This window comes from Pieris brassicae, chromosome 7 (assembly GCF_905147105.1).
Source record: "Pieris brassicae chromosome 7, ilPieBrab1.1, whole genome shotgun sequence".
In the NCBI taxonomy this organism is placed as follows: Eukaryota; Metazoa; Arthropoda; class Insecta; order Lepidoptera; family Pieridae; genus Pieris; species Pieris brassicae.
Genome location: NC_059671.1, coordinates 19,598,897 through 19,618,236, shown reverse-complemented (window position 1 = coordinate 19,618,236; position 19,340 = coordinate 19,598,897). Strand labels below are relative to the sequence as shown.

Sequence of the window (19,340 nt, the reverse complement as noted above, 5' to 3'; positions counted from 1 at the left end):
TCACTTTGGTCGTCCGTAAGGGTAACACTTGCCAGTAAGCAAACTAGTTGAAATGCCGCCCCAATGTAGAGTCCGTACCGAATAATGGTACTCATCATATCTTCAGCGAATATCTCACTCGGAATCATTTTTTGAGTAACGAAATAGGTTTATACAGTAAAGTGATAAATGTAATTATTACTAGCTTTTCTGTAACATTGACAATAATCAATACGGAATAAAAACAAAAGCACTTCAATAATGCCGACTTAAACAATTGTAAGTTGTCAAATTCATAGACATAATGTCTGTCATACTGTGGCCACAGACTATTAAGTATTACGCTACATTCTGATCGTTTAAAGCTTAACAATGTTTTAGCATTATATTATAGTTTAATAATAAAGAGTATTAGTTGATTTTTTTTCTTTCTTGGCCTGCACGGTTTGTGCGTCAGCCATGCAAAAAAGTCAGGAAGTGTATTATTAGATTTATTTTATTGGTTTGGAAATTGGATGGGAATTTGGAAAAGGATCAGATAAATTAGGTATAAAATAAGTACCTTAATGATTATAATTTTATATTGTTATGAAAAATGAAACTGGCTAAAATTCTATATACATCAATATTTATATGAGATAAAAGGATAGAGATTGAAGTAGGAAAAGGAATTTTAATTGACAAAAGCGAGGAAATAAAAGCGGAACTGTCATGTTGACGACATGCAAAGAATGTATGATTAAAATCCCCAACGTCATTGTCACAGTGACATCTTTATATTAGTGATATGCCAAAAGGGAATGCATGCATGGCACAGTTTCATACGTTAGTTGATTTTGTTATACAGTATTAATTCCTTAATTACCATTATGATCTAAATCTAATGATCTAATCTGCTTGTCTCTAGGATAGTAACTAAACATTTGTATGTAAAGTATTTTCAGTTTACTATTTTATCAAGACATTGTATTTTTGGTAATAATAATTCTTGAATTATATTTTTTTTATTTCTTCAGTTTGTAGATAATAAAGGACAATAAAACGTATATTATTTCAAGTTAACTCCATGTTTATTAAGAATAAACTCAAAACGTAGTTGTAAATAGTAGTAGTATATAAAAAAAAATGTAAATAGAAGTAGGTAGGTTAAACAAATAATCTCTTGTGATTATAAAAATATACGTTGTACAATTATATTAATACTTCTGAGACTAAATTAATGATTATAGCATTTATATATAGAATTTTTTTTTCTGTCTTAGGCCGCTATACCATCTGCGTTTCCTAGGCATCCAGCAAAAACTGGCCAGTCGCATACCTGTAACAAATTATTTTGTTAATAATTTTTAGATGGTGCTCTGCTGCAGTGTGTTGTAGGGCTATATCTATGAATGTAGGATACATTATTCAACACATTTTCCCCACTTCTATAATTAACTTGCTATACCGAAATATTTTATTTTTTCGCGTAAAATTATATTTTCTGTATTTGGTTAAATGTGACAAACTCGAAGTAATGTGTAATAATCATAAATTAAACTTCTGTGCCACTTATAATTTATAACTGACCTGAAGTTCTTTATTGAAGTGAAGATTAGGAGGGCACGACATTCCAACTTTTTTGCCCCATACGCAAGAGTAGAAAACGCCACAGTTTTCTGGTTCAGACACAAGCCAATGAATATAGGGATCTACTGGGCAACCATTCTCCAGAAACTCAATGCCTGGCTTCTCTGTTGGCAGGACTTCCACTTCTGTTCCCTCCCCGTCAACAATTACCGGTTCGTCTGATAGGTTCTGGATTGATGCAGCATGATTGACAATTTCTTGGTATGCTAACTCAGGATCTTCAGTTTCTGTTTCTGTTTCTGGTGGGGTGTTGGGCTGGCAGTTTACGTTAATTGGCCAGTCACATATCGATTCGGGCTCGTTGAAATGGAGTCCTGCTGGGCAGATTCTTTCAACGGGATAACCGTGTGTGCACTGGTAGAACTTATTGCAATCTTCGTGGGCGAACAATTTCTCAATTGTCCAGTCAAGGGCTTGCTCTGGTGGACAGGGATTCTCGCGTTGGGCCAGTGTCGCCACAGCCAAAAATAATAAACCTGCAACTGGATAAGATACAATTATGTTTAATTATCGAATTACAAATAAAATTTAATTGAATCCTCAAGTTTACCTTTCATGATTGATCAAAGGTGTATGAATGCTTGTCTCGAGTGGGTGTATATTAGTATTTATAGGAAACTTAAAAATCATTATCTTTTGAAATCAAAGCAATTGAAATATTATCAAAAGTTCTGATAAAACCTGAGCCGTAAAAGATGATAAAGTTTATTGTTTAATTGTCTATCGTAAGAAAGTAAATTGATGTTTTTCATTAAAGGTAAATAAAACTACGAATATGATAATAACATGTTATTATCAGGCTTGAGTAATTTATGATTCAGCTCTTTGAAAATTGGCGGCAATTGACGTGATCATTGTCGAATTATCGTACAAAAATACCATCGCTTTTCGTTAGTCTACACAGCATTGTGTCATTATGGAGTATGAAGATAATTGGTTTATATAGACAAAGGCTCTGTTATTTACTAGACTAGCTGATATATGAGTTAAGTTACTATAGAAAAAAACGAATATTTCCCAAGTATGAGGAATGGTGTTATTCAATCCTAAGGATATACTCTATCGAGCGGTCACACACCGTCTGGAAATTGATTTATATTAACAATTGCTCGTATGGTGAAGGAAAACATTGTGAATCCCGGCTCACTGAACTCAAAAGACGATATGTGTAGGCACAATTGATCACCTACTTGCCTACAATCTAGCGTCTCATAAAAGTATGTATCGTATTATTTTTCCTTTTTTCTATCATTACGGCAACTTGAATGAATTATCATTATCCAAGTATATCCATAATGAATAAACCTAACAATGAACATTTTAAAATTGATACTTTAGACTCTCGACGAAAACAATACGACATAATACTACATGACATCAAATAAAATTAATTGCAGCTCACTTCTAGAAAAAATGAACTTCCATGTTACCCAACAGCCGCGTAATAGTGCTTTGTTTCACGATCCTCAAAGCAACACAAACTATCCAAAAACTTAGTTTCGTATTGCGGAGCCCGGACATACCTACTGCGAGCATTATTTAAGCCTTCAAATGTTTAAACTATGCAGGAGTATGCTTAGCTCTAAATCAACTGCATCATGAGCACACCCCACATACACACCCTATTGTACCTAGCCTCACTTTAACACCATCACACAACACAGCCGAATTAGGCATAACTTAGTTAAATGTATTTAATAATTTTCATTATTTTTTTACTTTTGTGAATATTGAAGCCTTTTTGTAGGTATATATTATATATTCCATCTTTGGCTATAAGGAATATAGGAATAAGAAATAAAATAAACAATGTAATTTCATAATTTTGAAATAAGAAAAACCGCGAAAGGAAATAGCACACATTACGGTGGTATGCGGTACGTAATTCAAGTATATTACGCATTATTGTAGCGTTATCGTACGTGGAAAACAATAGTAAAAACATGTCTTGTTTCTTACAAGGACTAGGGCATGTAATTTACAAGGATGCACTTGTGACACTCCAAGGCGTGACGAGTAACACAGCCTGTCGCCTGAGTGTTTTCTAAGGAAGTCGTGTTTCTTAGAATAAAATCTTTGCTGCATTACGCACTATGATACAACTAGAAATAACAGCAATAATTCAGTCAATTTGCGTTTTTTTAAATTACTTTATTTAGCATCATCATCTGCTGCAGTGTATTCCAAAACTCTGGGGAATAGTCAATGCTCCCTGGTACATTCGCAATTACGACCTCCATCAGGACCTTAAGGTAAAGGACGTCGCTACCTTAATAAAAAAGACTGCTGGAGCCCACGAACATTGGCTCCACCATCACGTGAATGTCGAGGCTATTCAACTCCTTGACACTACGGGCTTTGTGAGAAGTTTGATAAGGAAAAGGACCATTTGAACTAGTGAATTAGTGTTAGTGCACTTTAATATTAAGTGCTAAATAGTGAATGAAAAAAAAATTGAACACAAGAACAGAGTGTCTTCCCTTTAATAGAGACTGTTATTAGTGTTATTGGACACTTCCTTATGATAACAATTCTTTTTAGTAAATTAGGTTAAACTTAAATTACTTATTAGTCTTAAGTTAGGCTAGATCGTAATGTTCCATGATGTCGTAGTAAAGACACATGTATATAAAAAATTAAAAATCCGCTGCAGTGTTAGCTAGCTTGAGGTCGTATTCAGAAATCAGAGGCGCAGATGTTTTTAGTAATCGCATAGACTATAAACCAAAGTCATAACGCTGCACCTGGAAGTCGAAAAAGTCCATAACAAGCTTTACGATTATATTTATTCATTATGGTAAATTATATTATATAAGGGAGCAGTGTTTGCCTAGTGGCTTCAGCGTTTGAATCACAACCCTGTAGTCGTAGGTTCGAATCCCGGCTGGACTTTCTTTCTATGTGCGCATTTACATTCTATCGAACGGTAAAGGAAAACATCATGAGGAAACCGCCTAGCCTTGGACCCAAAAAGTCGATGGCGTGGGTCAGGCACATGAGACTGATTACCTGCTTGGCTATTAGATTGACAAATGATCATGAATCAGAAATCTGAGGCCCAGACCTAAAAGGTTGTAGCGCCACTGATTTATACAGTAACACAAATATAGATTATTCACAATATTCTTAACATGTAACTAAATATATTTTCGATACGATTATTATTTAAAAAAAAAGAATATTTCGAAATAGTTATTTCCCAATTAGATTGGATAGTTTATTGATCGATACGTAGAAAATCGTACTGTTAAACTAATCAGACAGATAAGAGATTTATGGCATATTGTTTATAACATCGGTATTAATCACAAGATTACAATTACTGCGAATATGAAACTTTTTATTTGTAAGTTTTTTATTGATGTCTATTATTATTAACAAAGCAGACACGAAGTCCACATAGTTATCATTGTGTTAGTTACAATACCGTCTTAAATATTATATTCATAAGTTAGCTGTATATTTTACTACGGTGGATGGCCCTCAAACTATTTTATCACCTTCCTAGTCTTTATAGATTACTGCCGTGTAATTCTTTTTATTTTTATAGCCTGGGAGATTATTTAGACCATAGATTTTGACAAAAATTATAAATAACTTAACTGTTATTATTTTGACATTATCATAATTAATTTGTTATGTGCATGCCTATTTCCACATGGCTGATTGCGAGGTATTTTTATATTAATCAATCTGAACGTACCACTTTATTTGCAAGCGATTTTTATATTAAGATATATTTAATGATAAAGTTAAAATGGGCACATGTAGTCCATCGTAACGACCCATCCAGCCATCCAGCATTTGCCGCCAGCATTAGGTTTATTTAATTTTGTTCCTATGAATTATGCTTACTCTAATTATCTCGGCGTTTCTGATAATTAATCGATTATTTTGGTGGAATGCAGTATTTTAATTTTTAATGCCAAATCATTGTTAAAGCTGGACTTGTTAAATTTTATCCTCGTTGGATCTTAACTTTTAGGCCAACAAAAAAACTTTTACCTCTATATAATTCATATAAATTTATTGTAGGTGGCTCTTATACGTACTCTATAATCTCTTATAGAAATTGTGGAAATTACTTAAGGTCTTGGAAACATGAATTGTCTAAATATGATTTTTATACCTCAAATAATATATATTGTCTTTGGTTAACATAGCTTCTACACATTGAAAGAAAACAATTTTTGGTCGTAAAAATTAACGTCGGAAAACTTTAAATTAAAAAATTATGTAAAATAATTATAAGTTTATAATAATACAAATAGCTTTAATCTGGTAAAAAATTGTTTTCTTATATATATAGTTTCGCATGGAAATCATTGCCACGACTTGAATGCGCGACTCCAGCATTGAGAGTCGCGTGCAAACACTAAAAATGTAAATAAATGAATGAAATACGGTATTTTTAGTTTTTATGATACTCCTTGTGAATGGAATCGACACAAGAAGAAAGAAGAAGATGAGAGATTCTGGGGGAAGTCTGGAAACTAATTCTTATAAGAATATAGATATGCGAGGAAGGATAAGAAAGTCATTTTTTGTGGTAATTTAGTTGTTTGTTTTAAACTAAGCTGAGAAATGTAGTTTTCCTTTTTTTCTCATAAAAAAAGAATCGCTAAAGCCTACTGAATACTTTGTTGCTTCACTTTTCTGTTACCTTGAATTATGTTTCTACTATTTCGGACGAAGATAGATCCAAAAACATATTAGAAACGTTCTTCAATTATAAATGTTGTAAATACCTCAGTATGTAAATGCCTGTAGTAGTAAAACTGTTTGGTTAAAGCATCAGGACATTATTCAGAAGCACAGCATCCAATTTTAAAGAAGCCACGGTGATTGCCTTCAATAGGAGATGCTACAAGAAGATGATGTTCAAAATGAAGATTTTATCGTAATACATATAAAAATTATTTGTTATACGAGAGTCATAGTTAGCGCTATTTCTGTACCCAATTTTGATAAATTTTCAAAATCCAAAGTTACAATTCAATATCTGGATTGCTATGTATCTCTATTATTGATATTTTTTATCAAGCAAGATGAGAAAGGCCACTATCACGTAATGTCTACTTACATAAATAATTTAAACCTCGTATACAGCGTTATTATTTTAGCATATTTGACTAGCGAGTGGAGTTTAAATAATATTATTTATATTTTATTTCGAATAATTGCTTACTTTAAAAGAGTACAATAGTAGAACTTAATAATATCATTATTAAAAAAACCGTGTTACATATCATAATAGCCTTATTATATAGTCTAATATAAGAATTACATCGAAACTTTGACAGTACAAACTTTAAACACGTTTTATAAGGCATGATATTTTTTTCTATAGAACAAAAGGCATGACAATGCCAAAGGGCTCGCGAGTGTACTCCCACCATTTAACGAATTGGTACGCTAACTTCATCACAGTGTGTATACAATTTGGGAAAACGGAAGTACGCACTAAAAATGATGGAGATTTCAGAGATTTTTTATTTTATAGGCCCACGCACAAGATAATTTAGACTCCAATACAATATGTTCCCCAATATCAGCGCTGCTACCCATCGGTAAACTGGCGCTCGGCGCGGTTAACACCACTTTGGATGAAATGCTTGAGGGTATCGGAGTTATAAGTCAAAAGAAGGTTGGTTATATAAATCTTAGTAACAACGTACTCTAATACAAGTAGTTAAGTGTTGAGTTGTCCATGATTGAGGAAGGTAACGGTTGCTCTTAACTTAAGAAGCGATCTCTAAGTAACACTGGTAGTAAAAAAAACCTTGGCGACAGTACAGGAAAAACGAAGCTTTTTATATTATAAAGAATGTATAGAATTAACTAAACTAAGACAGTTGTTATATCTAAGATTCCTTTACAGATTAAATCACATTTTAAACACTTGATTGCGGAATTGCGTTATCTGCCTGGTGTGAAGTTGGACATAGCTTGCAGACTATACATCAGTAACCAGGGCAAATTAAAATCTTCATTTGAATCTGATACGAAAGAAATCTTCAGTTCTAGCGCTGAGAAAGTTGATTTCGAATCTCCAGTTATAACTGCGGACAAGATTAATGCATGGGTAAATGTTTTGCTATGTATATTATTATAGAGAGCAATATAATATAAAATACCGATGACGCTTCAATTTCTATGCCCTGAGGTTTCAGCGATGGCCTAGTATCTAAATAAAGATGTGCCTACATGGCATGGATGGCTGTGCACCAATGCCTACCACTTGTTAGTTTTTAACCGAGACTTCAGATTAAACTGGACGTCAAACAATTGATTAATTAATGTTATCTCTTGCTTTATATAATTTATAACAAATGTATCAAATAGAGACGTCTTCCTTGCATCTTCTTCTGTGTAAAAACGAACATTAGTGATTAGCTTATAAGTTCATCCAAAAGACAAACGCCACTTTGAATCAACGAAAAAAACACTTGCTCGTACGGTGAAGGAAATCGCGAGGAAAGCGTCATGTCTCAAAATCCAACGACATGTGTCAGAGAGGATTGACAATCTGTGGTCCCTATAGGGTTGTAGCGCCACTAGATTATTATTATTATTTAGTATGGTAACTGAGTCCTTTAGCTCAGGATCTGTTCATAATCCTCGAACACTGTCGCACACGGGTTTCGGCCAAGTTTAATTAATACATGTGTCTTTACTAAGCATCATGGAAAATTACGATCTAGATAAGACTAATAAGTTATTACTTATGCTATTATATTTATATACTATTGTATATAATCTAAATTACTAATAATTATATTTAATATAAGAAATTGTCCAATAACACTTATTACAGTCTCAATTAAATGGAAGACACTCTGTTATAAACCCAAGTGACCCTAGGTTTTTATTATTATTGTTTAATAATTTCAACTAGAAATTTACTGAATCAAAATTGTATTTATTTAACGTCGCCAATACGACAGTGACTATTTCTCATTAATATTATCAAATTAATGATTTTTTTAAAGAAAACAAATGTAAACACAATTAGTCAGAGAGACTTAGAGTAAAAATAATTTTAGGTGGAGTCCCAAACAGCTAACATGATCCACGACATGATATCACCAGATGAAATTGATCCAGAGATGTCTTTAATTATGATAAATGCTATTTATTTTAATGTAAGTAAAACTATCATGTCTCATGGAACTTGTGGAAGCGGCCTTTTATAATTACTTGATGAAGTGGGCTCCAATCCCTTTACAATTAGATTGAGCAACGCATTTACGTACACTGTAATGCTACGAATAACTATTTATTATTGTTGCTTGGGTTAGCAATGTTCTTTTTCTTTCTACGTCTATTTCCTTGTTTTGAAACAGCGCCATCTAGTGAGCAATATAAACAACAACGAGATTTTGTAAGAAAACACGCGTGCGATCCTATTCGAGTAGAAAGACAAGATTCGAGTGAATTACCGTCTTGCGTTGTTGAATCAAAGACCTTTAGCGAGCTCCCAAATGTGTGTGATTTTCATGTGTTAAAAGACAAAAGAGTTGTAATAGAATAATATTTTGCCTAACTCGATACAGTAACATCCTATATTGTATATATTTTATTATACAATATTTTTATGTAATAGGAGGCAAACGGGCAGGAGGCTCATCTGGTGTTAAGTGATACCGCCGTCCATGGACACTCACCTTTTTCAGAAGGCTCGCAAGTACGTTGTCGGCCTTTCAAGAATTGATACGCTCTTGTCTTGTAGAACCTTAATCGAATTGGTTCGAGAATACTTCAGCGGCCAGCTGGTTCCACATAGTGGTGGTGCGCGGCAAAAACTGCCTTAAAAACGCCGGCAACGCTCTCGCGATCCTTTTGGTAGGTATTGAGAGTGACCAAGGGCGGTGGTATCACTTAACATCAGATGAGCCTGCTGCCCTTTTTTATTGCAGTGTCTGGTTTGTAGGACGACTGAGTCCTTCGCTTAATTGAAGTAATTGGTAAAGTTTTAATTATTTTGAGAAGAAATTAATTATATTCGGAGCAATAGACTGCTTGGCACGTGTGTATGCGTACACCGAGTGTAAACTATGTGTAAAATAATATTTGTTAATGTAGATTACGTCTTATTATACAATAAATGACTACATTTACGATTCAAAGGCTTCGCCTTCGTGCGTGTCTTTAAGAGGGCGCAGACAGTTCGACTATGCTACGTTCATATATATGTCTCATATTTTTCTTAAATTAATTTTATGTATATTTTAGGGAAAGTGGGAAACGCCATTTAAAACAATACAAACGGCGACATTCCATACGCCGTCAGATGTTCGACGCATAAATATGATGTCTGTAAATTCGCATTTCAATTATACAGACAGTGCGGCCCTGAATGCACAGGTATTATAGCTATTCTATTATCTACGCATTACATGTATACATTATAATATATTATTATGTAACAAGTCTGGCCATGAGTTCTGTTACAAAAAAAAAATTTTTTTTTCAACTTCTTAATTATTTTGAATTTGGAACATTGTATACTAATTCAAAAACTTCTTTCGATTTTGCGCCATTTCACATATTTTTTCGTGTTAAATATTACATTACAATATGGAATGGGATGTTAAAGAACTCTTAGCACTAGAGGTGCAAGGCGATCACTGCAAGGGAAGATTGCAGTGATCGCCATGCACAAACTGGGTATGGAACCGTCGGTTATAGTCCAGACACTTTAAATGCTTGGTATCGGAGCGGCCGCGTGAAGTTACGACTATAAAGGCAGTTATGTTAGGCTGTTAAAGCAATAAAAACCAAACGAATTAAATTTTGATCAAAAATGCTAGGAGAATAAAGGAATTTAATCTGGATGATACAACTGTATTTCTTGTAAACACCATGGATTCAAAACTTCGGTGGTCCCCTCATACTTGACCCTGGCGAAAAGACTTAGTTCTGCAGCTTACGCGGTTTAAAAAATTTGCTCACTAACTGATGTCGATACAGCTAGACTTGTTTATTTGAGTTACTTTCACGGCTTAAATAAATTATAAGAAATGTATTAATGTAAATAGGCTTAATATAAAGTTAACGAGTATCTAGTTGATAAAGGCCTGTGACTAGTGCTAGGCAGGCTACTTCTAATTCATTTGCGATATTTGTTTTAAAATAAGTGTTGTTCGATGATTTGCTATTTTAAAAGAGTACCGGTAGTAATTTTTTACGCCGGTTTTTTCTCTTTGCCTACACCCTCTGTCTTCTTTACCGATGAGTAGGTATGTCTACTATACAAATTTAGTGACGTGGAATAAGTGATAGGTGTATCTTATACTCCATAATAAACATATTTTATTTTTATGCTGTTAAAGCCAGAATCCGTCGAAATCCCATTAAGAAGCAAAAAATCTTATCGCGAGAAATAAAGAATCCCGCTAGGACTTTGTCGCGTATTATAAAACAAGACCCGAGGCTCGGTGCTTATCGTCGATATACAGGACATTCCCTAAATCAATATTTACAATTAAAGAGAGTGGATCAAAACGCCTTCTGACGCGATACGCAGGTGAAAAGCACAGATATATTGTTTTTACCGATGAAAAAATTTTCACGATTGAAGAAAAAATCTATAAGCAAAATGATAAAGTTGATAATGATAAATGATAAAGCTGCTCACGTGGTCGGAAAGGTGTTGTTTTGTGGGGTGTGTCTTATCTAGGAGACACAAAACTACATTTTTGTGAAAAAGGAGTGAAAACTTCAGCCAAAGTGTATCAAGATACAGTCTTGGATCATGTTGTGAAACCTCTCAGCAATACACTTCTAAAAATTATACCTTGGACTTTCCAGCAGGATTCTGCAACGGTCACACGGCAGGAACTACCCACGCCTTACTTGAAACCAACGTTCCGGCCTTTATAAGCCTAATAGACTTCAAATTATGGTCAGTTTTAGAGGACATGGCCTCTTCTAAACGACACAGTGACTTTGAGTCTCTTAAATTTTTTTTTGAGCAAAGAGTTGCAAAATTTCCCTTGGAATCTGTGCGGAAATCCATAGATTCGTGGCCAAACATATTAAAGGCCTATATAAACGCCAAAGGTGGCCATTTCGAATAGAATATTCTTGTAGTTTTTCTGAGTTTTAATGTATAAATTTTAATAGTATTATGGTTTATGTTGGACTCATTTCCCTTAGACTCGTACTTGGTTCGTTGTGCGCTAAGTCCTGGCTAATTAAGCCAGCCTAGCCTCCTTCCAGAAGCACAAAAGTCTCCCGGGCACTTTACAGGTTTCACGGAGCGATCTCACTGTTCCAAGGATATTTGTACGTTGCCTTAGCCTCGCATTCCAGGACTACGTGGCTGACTTATTCCCTCTGCGCTGAAACAGCCTCTGCACAAGGAGCTGTCGCGCCTAGGACCAAAAGATGATTGAAGAGACAATGGCCCGTAATTGTCTCTATCATTGTTTTGAGATTGGTTCTATTTAAGCCTAGACGTCGCTTTATTAGTTGCGGGTTCACCGAGCCATTTTCGACTATTTGCAGTCCGCACTTTGCGACCATCGTTGATGCTGGAGTTCAGCGGATTTCTGGCGAATCCAGGCTCGCACTAGTGAGAAGGGTAAGGGGAGGAGCGGATACAGGCCAGTAGGCATCATTCCGGAGCCTCTTCTCGCAAGCTCGTCGGCAGCATCATTGCCGAGAGAACCACAATGTCCCTTTATTAATATTAGTTTACTTCATGAAAAAAATTGTATTTTCATTTGTAGCAGAAGTTATGGCTGGACTAGGTATATATATGGACATCTATAGTCTTTCAGGAAAGTTTATTGATCCTCTAATCTAATTAATTCATAATTATATACGTACTCAAAACTTTAACATATTAGATGTCGCTATATCAATAAACAATTCTGTTAATGTATTAGGTCCTTACATATGAAATTGGCGTTTTGTATGGGAGGAAAAAAAAGTCGAATATTTTTAAATATTATATATTTAATTAATCAAAGGATGAACCATTGTTTTCTATGCACTTTTCCCATCTTATAGGTAGTTCATTGATCCCTTTACTAAAAAAACCAGTCGGACGGGAATCAATAAAATCTGTGAAGGCGATTTGGACTGCCCCATCAGAGTTAAATTTCTCCCTTGCAAGAGTTTCGAAAAAAATTGTAATCTGTTGGAGCCAGGTCCGGGGAGTACGGAGGATGTCTTAGACATTCCAATTGAAGCTCTTCTGATTTGGTAGCCGTCTCTTGTGTAGTGTGTGGTCTAGCGTTGTCATGAAGTAGCAGTGGCGTGGAGCGATTGAACATCCTAGGTTGTTTAGCCGCTAGCTTTTCCATCATGGTTTGCAATTGCTGACAATAGACATCAGCCCTAATAGTCTGGCCAGATTTGAGAAAACTGCAATGAACAATACCGGCACTAGTCCATCAAATGCTTAGAAGTAACTTTTTTGGGGTTAATTTTCGCTTGGGGCAGGATGCAACCATTGCGCTGAGTGCTTCCGATTATCGTAAAGAATCAATTTGTCATCACAGGTAATGATTCGATTTAAAATACCTTCATTATTGTGCCGGTTCAGTAATGTAACGCAGCAGTTGACGCGCGTTTGCCGGTTTGCTTCAGTCAATTCGTGAGGTACCCACCTTTCAAGCTTTTTAATCGTCCCAATTTGCTTCAATTGAATTAAAACAGTTTTATCACTGACACCGCAGCCTGTAGCTAACTCGGACATGGTTTGCGATGGATCCGCTTCCACAATAGCCTTCAATACTTAATTATCAACTTGGGTCTCAGGCCGTCCACGGGGCTTGTTCTGCAGGTCGAAATTTCCAGAACGAAAACGTTGGAACCAAAAACGAACTGTGTTTTCTTTTGCAACATGACCGCCATACACATCATTCACCCTTCGAGTCGTTTCCGCAGCACTAGTGCCACGGCGAAACTCGTACTCGTAAATAATTCGATACTTTAAGTTTTACATTTTGTAAAATGAGTGACGCAAACAGAAAAAAACAAATGAATGACGGTCATCGAAGCACAAATACATGAGTACATAGCTGTACAAATTTGAATTTGAAATTCCAAACCAAAGAGGAGGTATTTGAGGTCAAAGTGTCAGTACGACAAAACGCCAATTTCATATGTAAGGACCTAATATTCAAACTTTTCATAAACAGCTGAATCAATTTTTATGATTTTATTTGTATGTTCGGTAGGTCTGAAAATAGGCCGTAAACTTAGTATTCGATTTTTTATTATTTGGCAAAAGATTGGCTGAGCGAGTATTTTTATAGAAAAATCTACGCTAGAAGCTATCATTGATAATTCGGATATAACCAAGACACATAGACTATCTCACGTTACTAGGAATAAAACTGGATGAAAAAAAAATTACATTAAAAACAATTGAAACAAAAGTTCGTAATTTCATTTTTTTTATAAATATGCATTTTAGCAGAATTTTTTTTTTAGATTCTCAAACTCCCATACACCGGTGGAACAGCTGCTCTAGTAATTATATTACCCAAGGCGCGAAACGGCTTGCCGCTTCTCTTACATCAAATAAAGCTAGCACCAGAAGTATTAGACTCGGCCTTAAACGCCATGTTAGAGCACACAGTGCAGGCTACGATACCGAAGTTTAGGTTAGAAAGTGAAATGGATTTGAGGAAAATGTATGAAAAGGTATGAATATTTATTAAGACGAAAATATCATCTTTAAGAGTAGTATGGGGCTAGCTTAAGCGTTCGAATCACGGCTCAATTACCATTTCCACCTAGGGTGAATGTTGAGGAAAATGGTTTAAAGTCCAAAAATATTTTTTTTATTTTTCATACAACAAGGGTGAAACGAGCTGGAGGCTCACCTGATGTTAAGTGATGGCCACCGTCCATGGATAATCACATGGCCAGAAGGCTCGCAAGTGCATTGACGGCCTTTTAAGAGGGGTTGGGCTCCGGGAATCTCATACAAAACAGGAGTACAATAAGGCGAACCTATTGCATCACTTCGCGTCGGTTTCTGAGAGACAGTGAGGCCCAGGCCGTGCCTGTCTATTTGGCTGAAGCTTGAAGACAACAGCAGGGCACTCACACTAGGATCTACGATTTGTCAGGAATAGATCACCTGGTCAAAAATGATTGATGAAACCGATGCGGCTAACGGCGAAATTATTATTATTTATCTTAACAGTTACTACTAATACGATAGAACGACACAATACACATAGATTATCCTAAATTAAAGGCATTTAATAATATATATGTAAACCTAAACCTTATAACTAACAATATAGCAAGCAACTCTTGTGAACTCAGCCAGTGTACAAACAAATAGGTTTACCTCGATAGAAATTCTGTTTATTATTTGTATTGCTCGCGTGAGTGGCGCTTCGCTAACCAAGTTGGAATGTGCGCATCCAAAAGTTTAGACTTAGGCCTTTACTTGGTACCCTTCCAATATGTACCTTTGTATTTATTGACTCATTTTTTTTCTGTGTGAACATTCTCGTATATTAAAAATCCGCTAAGAAACCGAAATATTTTAGACGCAAAACAAACGTGTGATCTAATTTCGGGCAGTCTTTATCAACAAAGGTTTACAAAATCTTATGTGTTCAATTAAATTCCAAATTCAAACTTATGTTTAAAATAGAATTGTCTGATCTCGATAATATTGTTCTCAATTTAAATAAAATACAGTGAAATTTCATTTGAACCAATATTGTCCATAATATTTGGTTTGAACTGTTTTAAACACAATAAACATGTAGATAATAGCTAAATTTTAATAAAAAGCTACGCAACGCAAAATTTAGATAAGCCTTGTCTTGCTCGTGAAAATGACTTGCTTGTTTTGTTAATATTGATAAAACTACTTTGTAGATTTCAGAAAGGGCTAGCAAGGTCGTCAATTAGCATATTTACTACTAGGAGTGGAATGATTTTTACTCTATAGATGTACGATGCTCTTTTGTTAGTCTTCTATGAGCTGTCGTTTTATGTAACATAATATTTGGACTTATTATTTTTCAAAGCCTACCACGTATATTACAGGTAGGAATAAGAAAAATATTCAAAGAATACGAATCCGATTTAACGGGTATTGTGAGGGACAAAGTTGTTATCGTCTCTAAAGCGAAACAAAAGGCAGTCATTGATGTGAACGAACGAGGCACTGAGGCAGCGGCTGCGTCTTGTAAGTATATTTTTTACCAAAAGTGAACACGATTATGAAATCTGTAATAAATGTATAATTGAAAGTTATAAAGCTAGACATTTACGTTATATCCATAGAAAGCATATTAATGTTGAAGTAACCGTGTTTTAATTTGGTAAATATATCAATAATATTTTATGCCTTTTCTGATTAGTTGAACTTCAAAGTCAAAAATCATTTATTTATATATAGGTAACACAATGCACACTTATGAACGTCAATAAAAAATAAATATACATTAAATGCTTCTAATTTTACATTTACTGCCAATTTTCAATTCAAGTTCGTAGAACGGAAGAGAAGAACTGGCAATAAACTCTCCACCACTCTTTTTAATTGCCAAGTTTTTTTTTTGTCTTATACAACCATCACACCATGTTCCGCATGACATCATGGTGCAATAGGAGCACGCACTTACACTCTCGTGGGAACAACATGCAAATAGATAGTCAAAAATAACTAACATCACCGCATACACAAATTCGAGTACGACTAGTCACCACAAGTAGCACCCGTTCACGAGTATCACGCATGGCCAGCCATCGGCCCCCTCGCCATGACGCATGGACGCCACCACAAGCAATGACATTTAAGCGAGCATGACGATCCTTGAAATGTGAACTTGGCTCATGACATACTTAACAATTTTAATTCATAGAATAAGCATTACTATAGAGAAAAATAAAAGAATTGTCCTAGCACAGTGTTGCCCCACCGTTACCGTGCCGTGCTCCAACTTAGCCTTTCTAAAATTCTTATTCAGCCCCCCTATGTAACATACATTATTTTTAATATTAAACATTAAATTGTACTCTTTAAAATTACTAGGAGATAAGATACTAGGAGAAAACGTTGAGACCTTTTTCAAATTGCCCGCCCGTGTGGAGTGTTGTCCCCACTTTTGGCATCGAAGCTTCACCGAGCGACTGATGTCGTAGGTTCGAAACCTTGTTGTGGAATTTCTGTGTATGTTTACTTTTAATCCTCGCTTGTAGAGCAAAGCTAACATCGTAGAGATAAAATGCTTTAGTTCCAAAAACTCAAAGTGTGTCAGGCACAGACTCATCCTATTTTTTGATAAGCAAAAACAAATGATCACGAAAAAGATACAGAGGGTTCAAGGGTAGATTTTATAGAGGAAATTGTTCGCCAAAATTATTACAAACATGGCTCATTAATTTTTTAAATACCTATATCAATAATCTAAAGATAACTGTATATTTATATCTTAAGTTTCTTTCACCATGAGAATGCGGAATAAATCCCAAAACATAATAATTCATAAATGTCCACCCAGTGTTGCGAAGGAAGGTCTTGTCAAGGCGTAAGTTAAACATATCTCTTTATGTGTTATATTAATTTTCTATATAGGCGATCACACTTATCTGTAGAAATTGTGTACATAAAAAATAATGACTCAAACTCATAAAATGATTTCAGTTATTCCCCTTCTAATAAAAATATATCCATTGCACAACTGATAAAGTAAACATAAAAAATCACGTGTACATTACAACTAGTTTACAACATAATAAATTATATTTCTTCCGACTAATGTCATCATTGTTTATTATGGACATCTTTTGTCCATTAATCAATGCGAAAGCCTACTGAGATTAATGCACACAAACTCTTAAATTATTGTCTATTGTTTTAGCCAAGTCTTTAAGCGTCCTAACGTTCAGTTATACCTTCGAAACCCAGCCGTATGCTTTCTTTAACACAATAGTGGGACAGTGGGTTCGTGGGTTAAAATAAAAAATGTGTGCGTGTACTAGTGTACACACGTAAGAAGTGAAACTTCTTTATGAGCTTATTTTTCGAAAGATACTATATGAAAACTTTACAGAAATTGGTTAAATAAAGTTAAATTAGATAAAGTTTAACAGAAGGCTTTTACTATCATAGACATGAATATAAATAATACATTTTTTTCTGTATACCTTATTACTACTAAGATTATTAGAGAATCTTATCAATTGTAATAGAATTGTTACTATCATTGTTGTCGTTATTATCTATTTTTGTTATTAATGGCTTTGAATCTCTTCAAATCAATAGTGGTAGGGACAAGGAAAATATGTTTTGTATCGAAAAAGTGTGACGCGTAACGGAAAAATGATACGCGTAACCAAAAAATGTGACGGTATTTTTTTTACAACGCCGATAAAGATGTTTAACATCAAAAATTGGTATAAGCTCAAAGCGGCTAGAATAGCTTAGAAAGTTATCATTTCAGTTGCGGAAGTGTCTGTACTTCAAACTTAAAAAGATTAATAAAACTTTATTCTTGACAGAAATATGGTTATGACAAAATTGATATAACGCTAGTCTCCACACTAAGAAGCCCCTGTGGGTAATTAGATTACAATTCCGTCGTACATGGTGCATGTTTAAAACGTTTTTTAAAGAAAATGTAGTCCTAATGTTACATCTAATCAAACAAAATTCGCATAAATACTTAAGTATGTGTGAACGTATGAGTATGTGGATGGGTGTGAGGGTGTGCGTATAATGCTCTGTATTCAATAGTATCGCTGAGAGTTATTATAAGCGTGTCTGTGTTAGTTTTTTGGAAGAGTCATGGCAAAATATATATTAAGCCATTTATTATTACCTAAATTTATAATACATTTTGTTTTAGCAACAAGCATGGTTCAAATGGCGTTGACGAAAACCGTCAAATTCAAGGCTGATCACCCATTCTTGTTCATACTGCTGTCACACACTCAGCAGTTGTTCGCTGGAACCCTCGTGCATCCACATACAGCTGGAAAGAGAGGCTAACTGTTATTTTAAACTGTGACTTGTATAAAATATAGTTTCATGTGATATTACATATGCATAAAGAAGGCTGTGTTTGTCTGTATTTGATTAACTTAAAAACAAAATATTCAAAGGCCAGCAACGCTCTTGCGAACCTTCTGAAAATGTCTGTATCACTTAACAGGTAAGCCTCCAGCCCGTTTGCACCCGTCACTTTAATAATAATAAAAAAAAACTATCGAATTCCGAATGGAAATGGTTTAAATTTATTATTCATTATGTTTTTATGTACTTGAAATATATTTATTTATTTACACTTCGGTACCATAATATATAAAATCATACATATAAGAAAATCGATTATTTCTAGGTTCTATAAAAGAAATTGCCATTAACTATTATACAGGCTTAACTATTATACAGGTCTACAGGTATTATACATTCAAAATAATTTACGATTTATGACATAATATGCTACATATTAACAACATTATTCTACAGGATATGTAAATTATTGAAATAAACATATGTTTGAATTGATTAAATGTTTTATTAAAAGTTGTACATAGTTCTTGTACATCGAAGCCAAAGATTTGTTTGAATACAGTAAGTACGTGTTTGTCGATGTTTTCGCACTTGTAAGAAATGTATATATATATATATATAGGATTCTTATGATCATACATTCTCCATTTATTGCAGTATTTTTTAAATAAACCGAATTTACTATTTAGGCCCGTATTTTAGAACACTAATCAAACTTCACTGT

General features: G+C 34.5%; 2 protein-coding genes across 2 annotated transcripts; one reads left to right on the top strand and one right to left on the bottom strand.

Moving 5' to 3' along the window:
• Nucleotides 1-1,027: 1,027 nt before the first annotated feature.
• LOC123712569 (peritrophin-1-like) lies at nt 1,028-2,248 on the bottom strand. Its single transcript, XM_045665735.1, has 3 exons — nt 2,159-2,248; nt 1,549-2,090; nt 1,028-1,297 (listed from the first exon to the last, which is right to left on the bottom strand). The coding sequence occupies exons 1-3, from the start codon at nt 2,163-2,165 to the stop codon at nt 1,238-1,240; spliced, it is 609 nt and encodes a 202-aa protein (XP_045521691.1). The 5' UTR covers nt 2,166-2,248; the 3' UTR covers nt 1,028-1,237.
• A 2,279-nt stretch (nt 2,249-4,527) lies between these two features.
• LOC123712482 (antichymotrypsin-2-like) lies at nt 4,528-19,111 on the top strand. Its single transcript, XM_045665590.1, has 9 exons — nt 4,528-4,954; nt 6,024-6,157; nt 7,112-7,255; nt 7,490-7,693; nt 8,655-8,753; nt 9,844-9,975; nt 14,059-14,271; nt 15,643-15,784; nt 18,450-19,111. Exons 1-9 carry the CDS (start codon nt 4,939-4,941, stop codon nt 18,590-18,592), a joined length of 1,227 nt encoding a protein of 408 aa, XP_045521546.1. The 5' UTR covers nt 4,528-4,938; the 3' UTR covers nt 18,593-19,111.
• Nucleotides 19,112-19,340: the final 229 nt, after the last annotated feature.

Bases quoted from the DNA above. Each gene is read 5' to 3' on its own strand.
- LOC123712482 (XM_045665590.1), top strand. The intron at 6,158-7,111 runs GTAATTTAGTTG...TTTATTTTATAG, and splicing joins TAAGAAAGTCATTTTTTGTG to GCCCACGCACAAGATAATTT. The intron at 7,694-8,654 runs GTAAATGTTTTG...AAATAATTTTAG, and splicing joins CGGACAAGATTAATGCATGG to GTGGAGTCCCAAACAGCTAA.
- LOC123712569 (XM_045665735.1), bottom strand. The intron at 1,298-1,548 runs GTCAGTTATAAA...AATTTGTTACAG, and splicing joins ACTTCAATAAAGAACTTCAG to GTATGCGACTGGCCAGTTTT.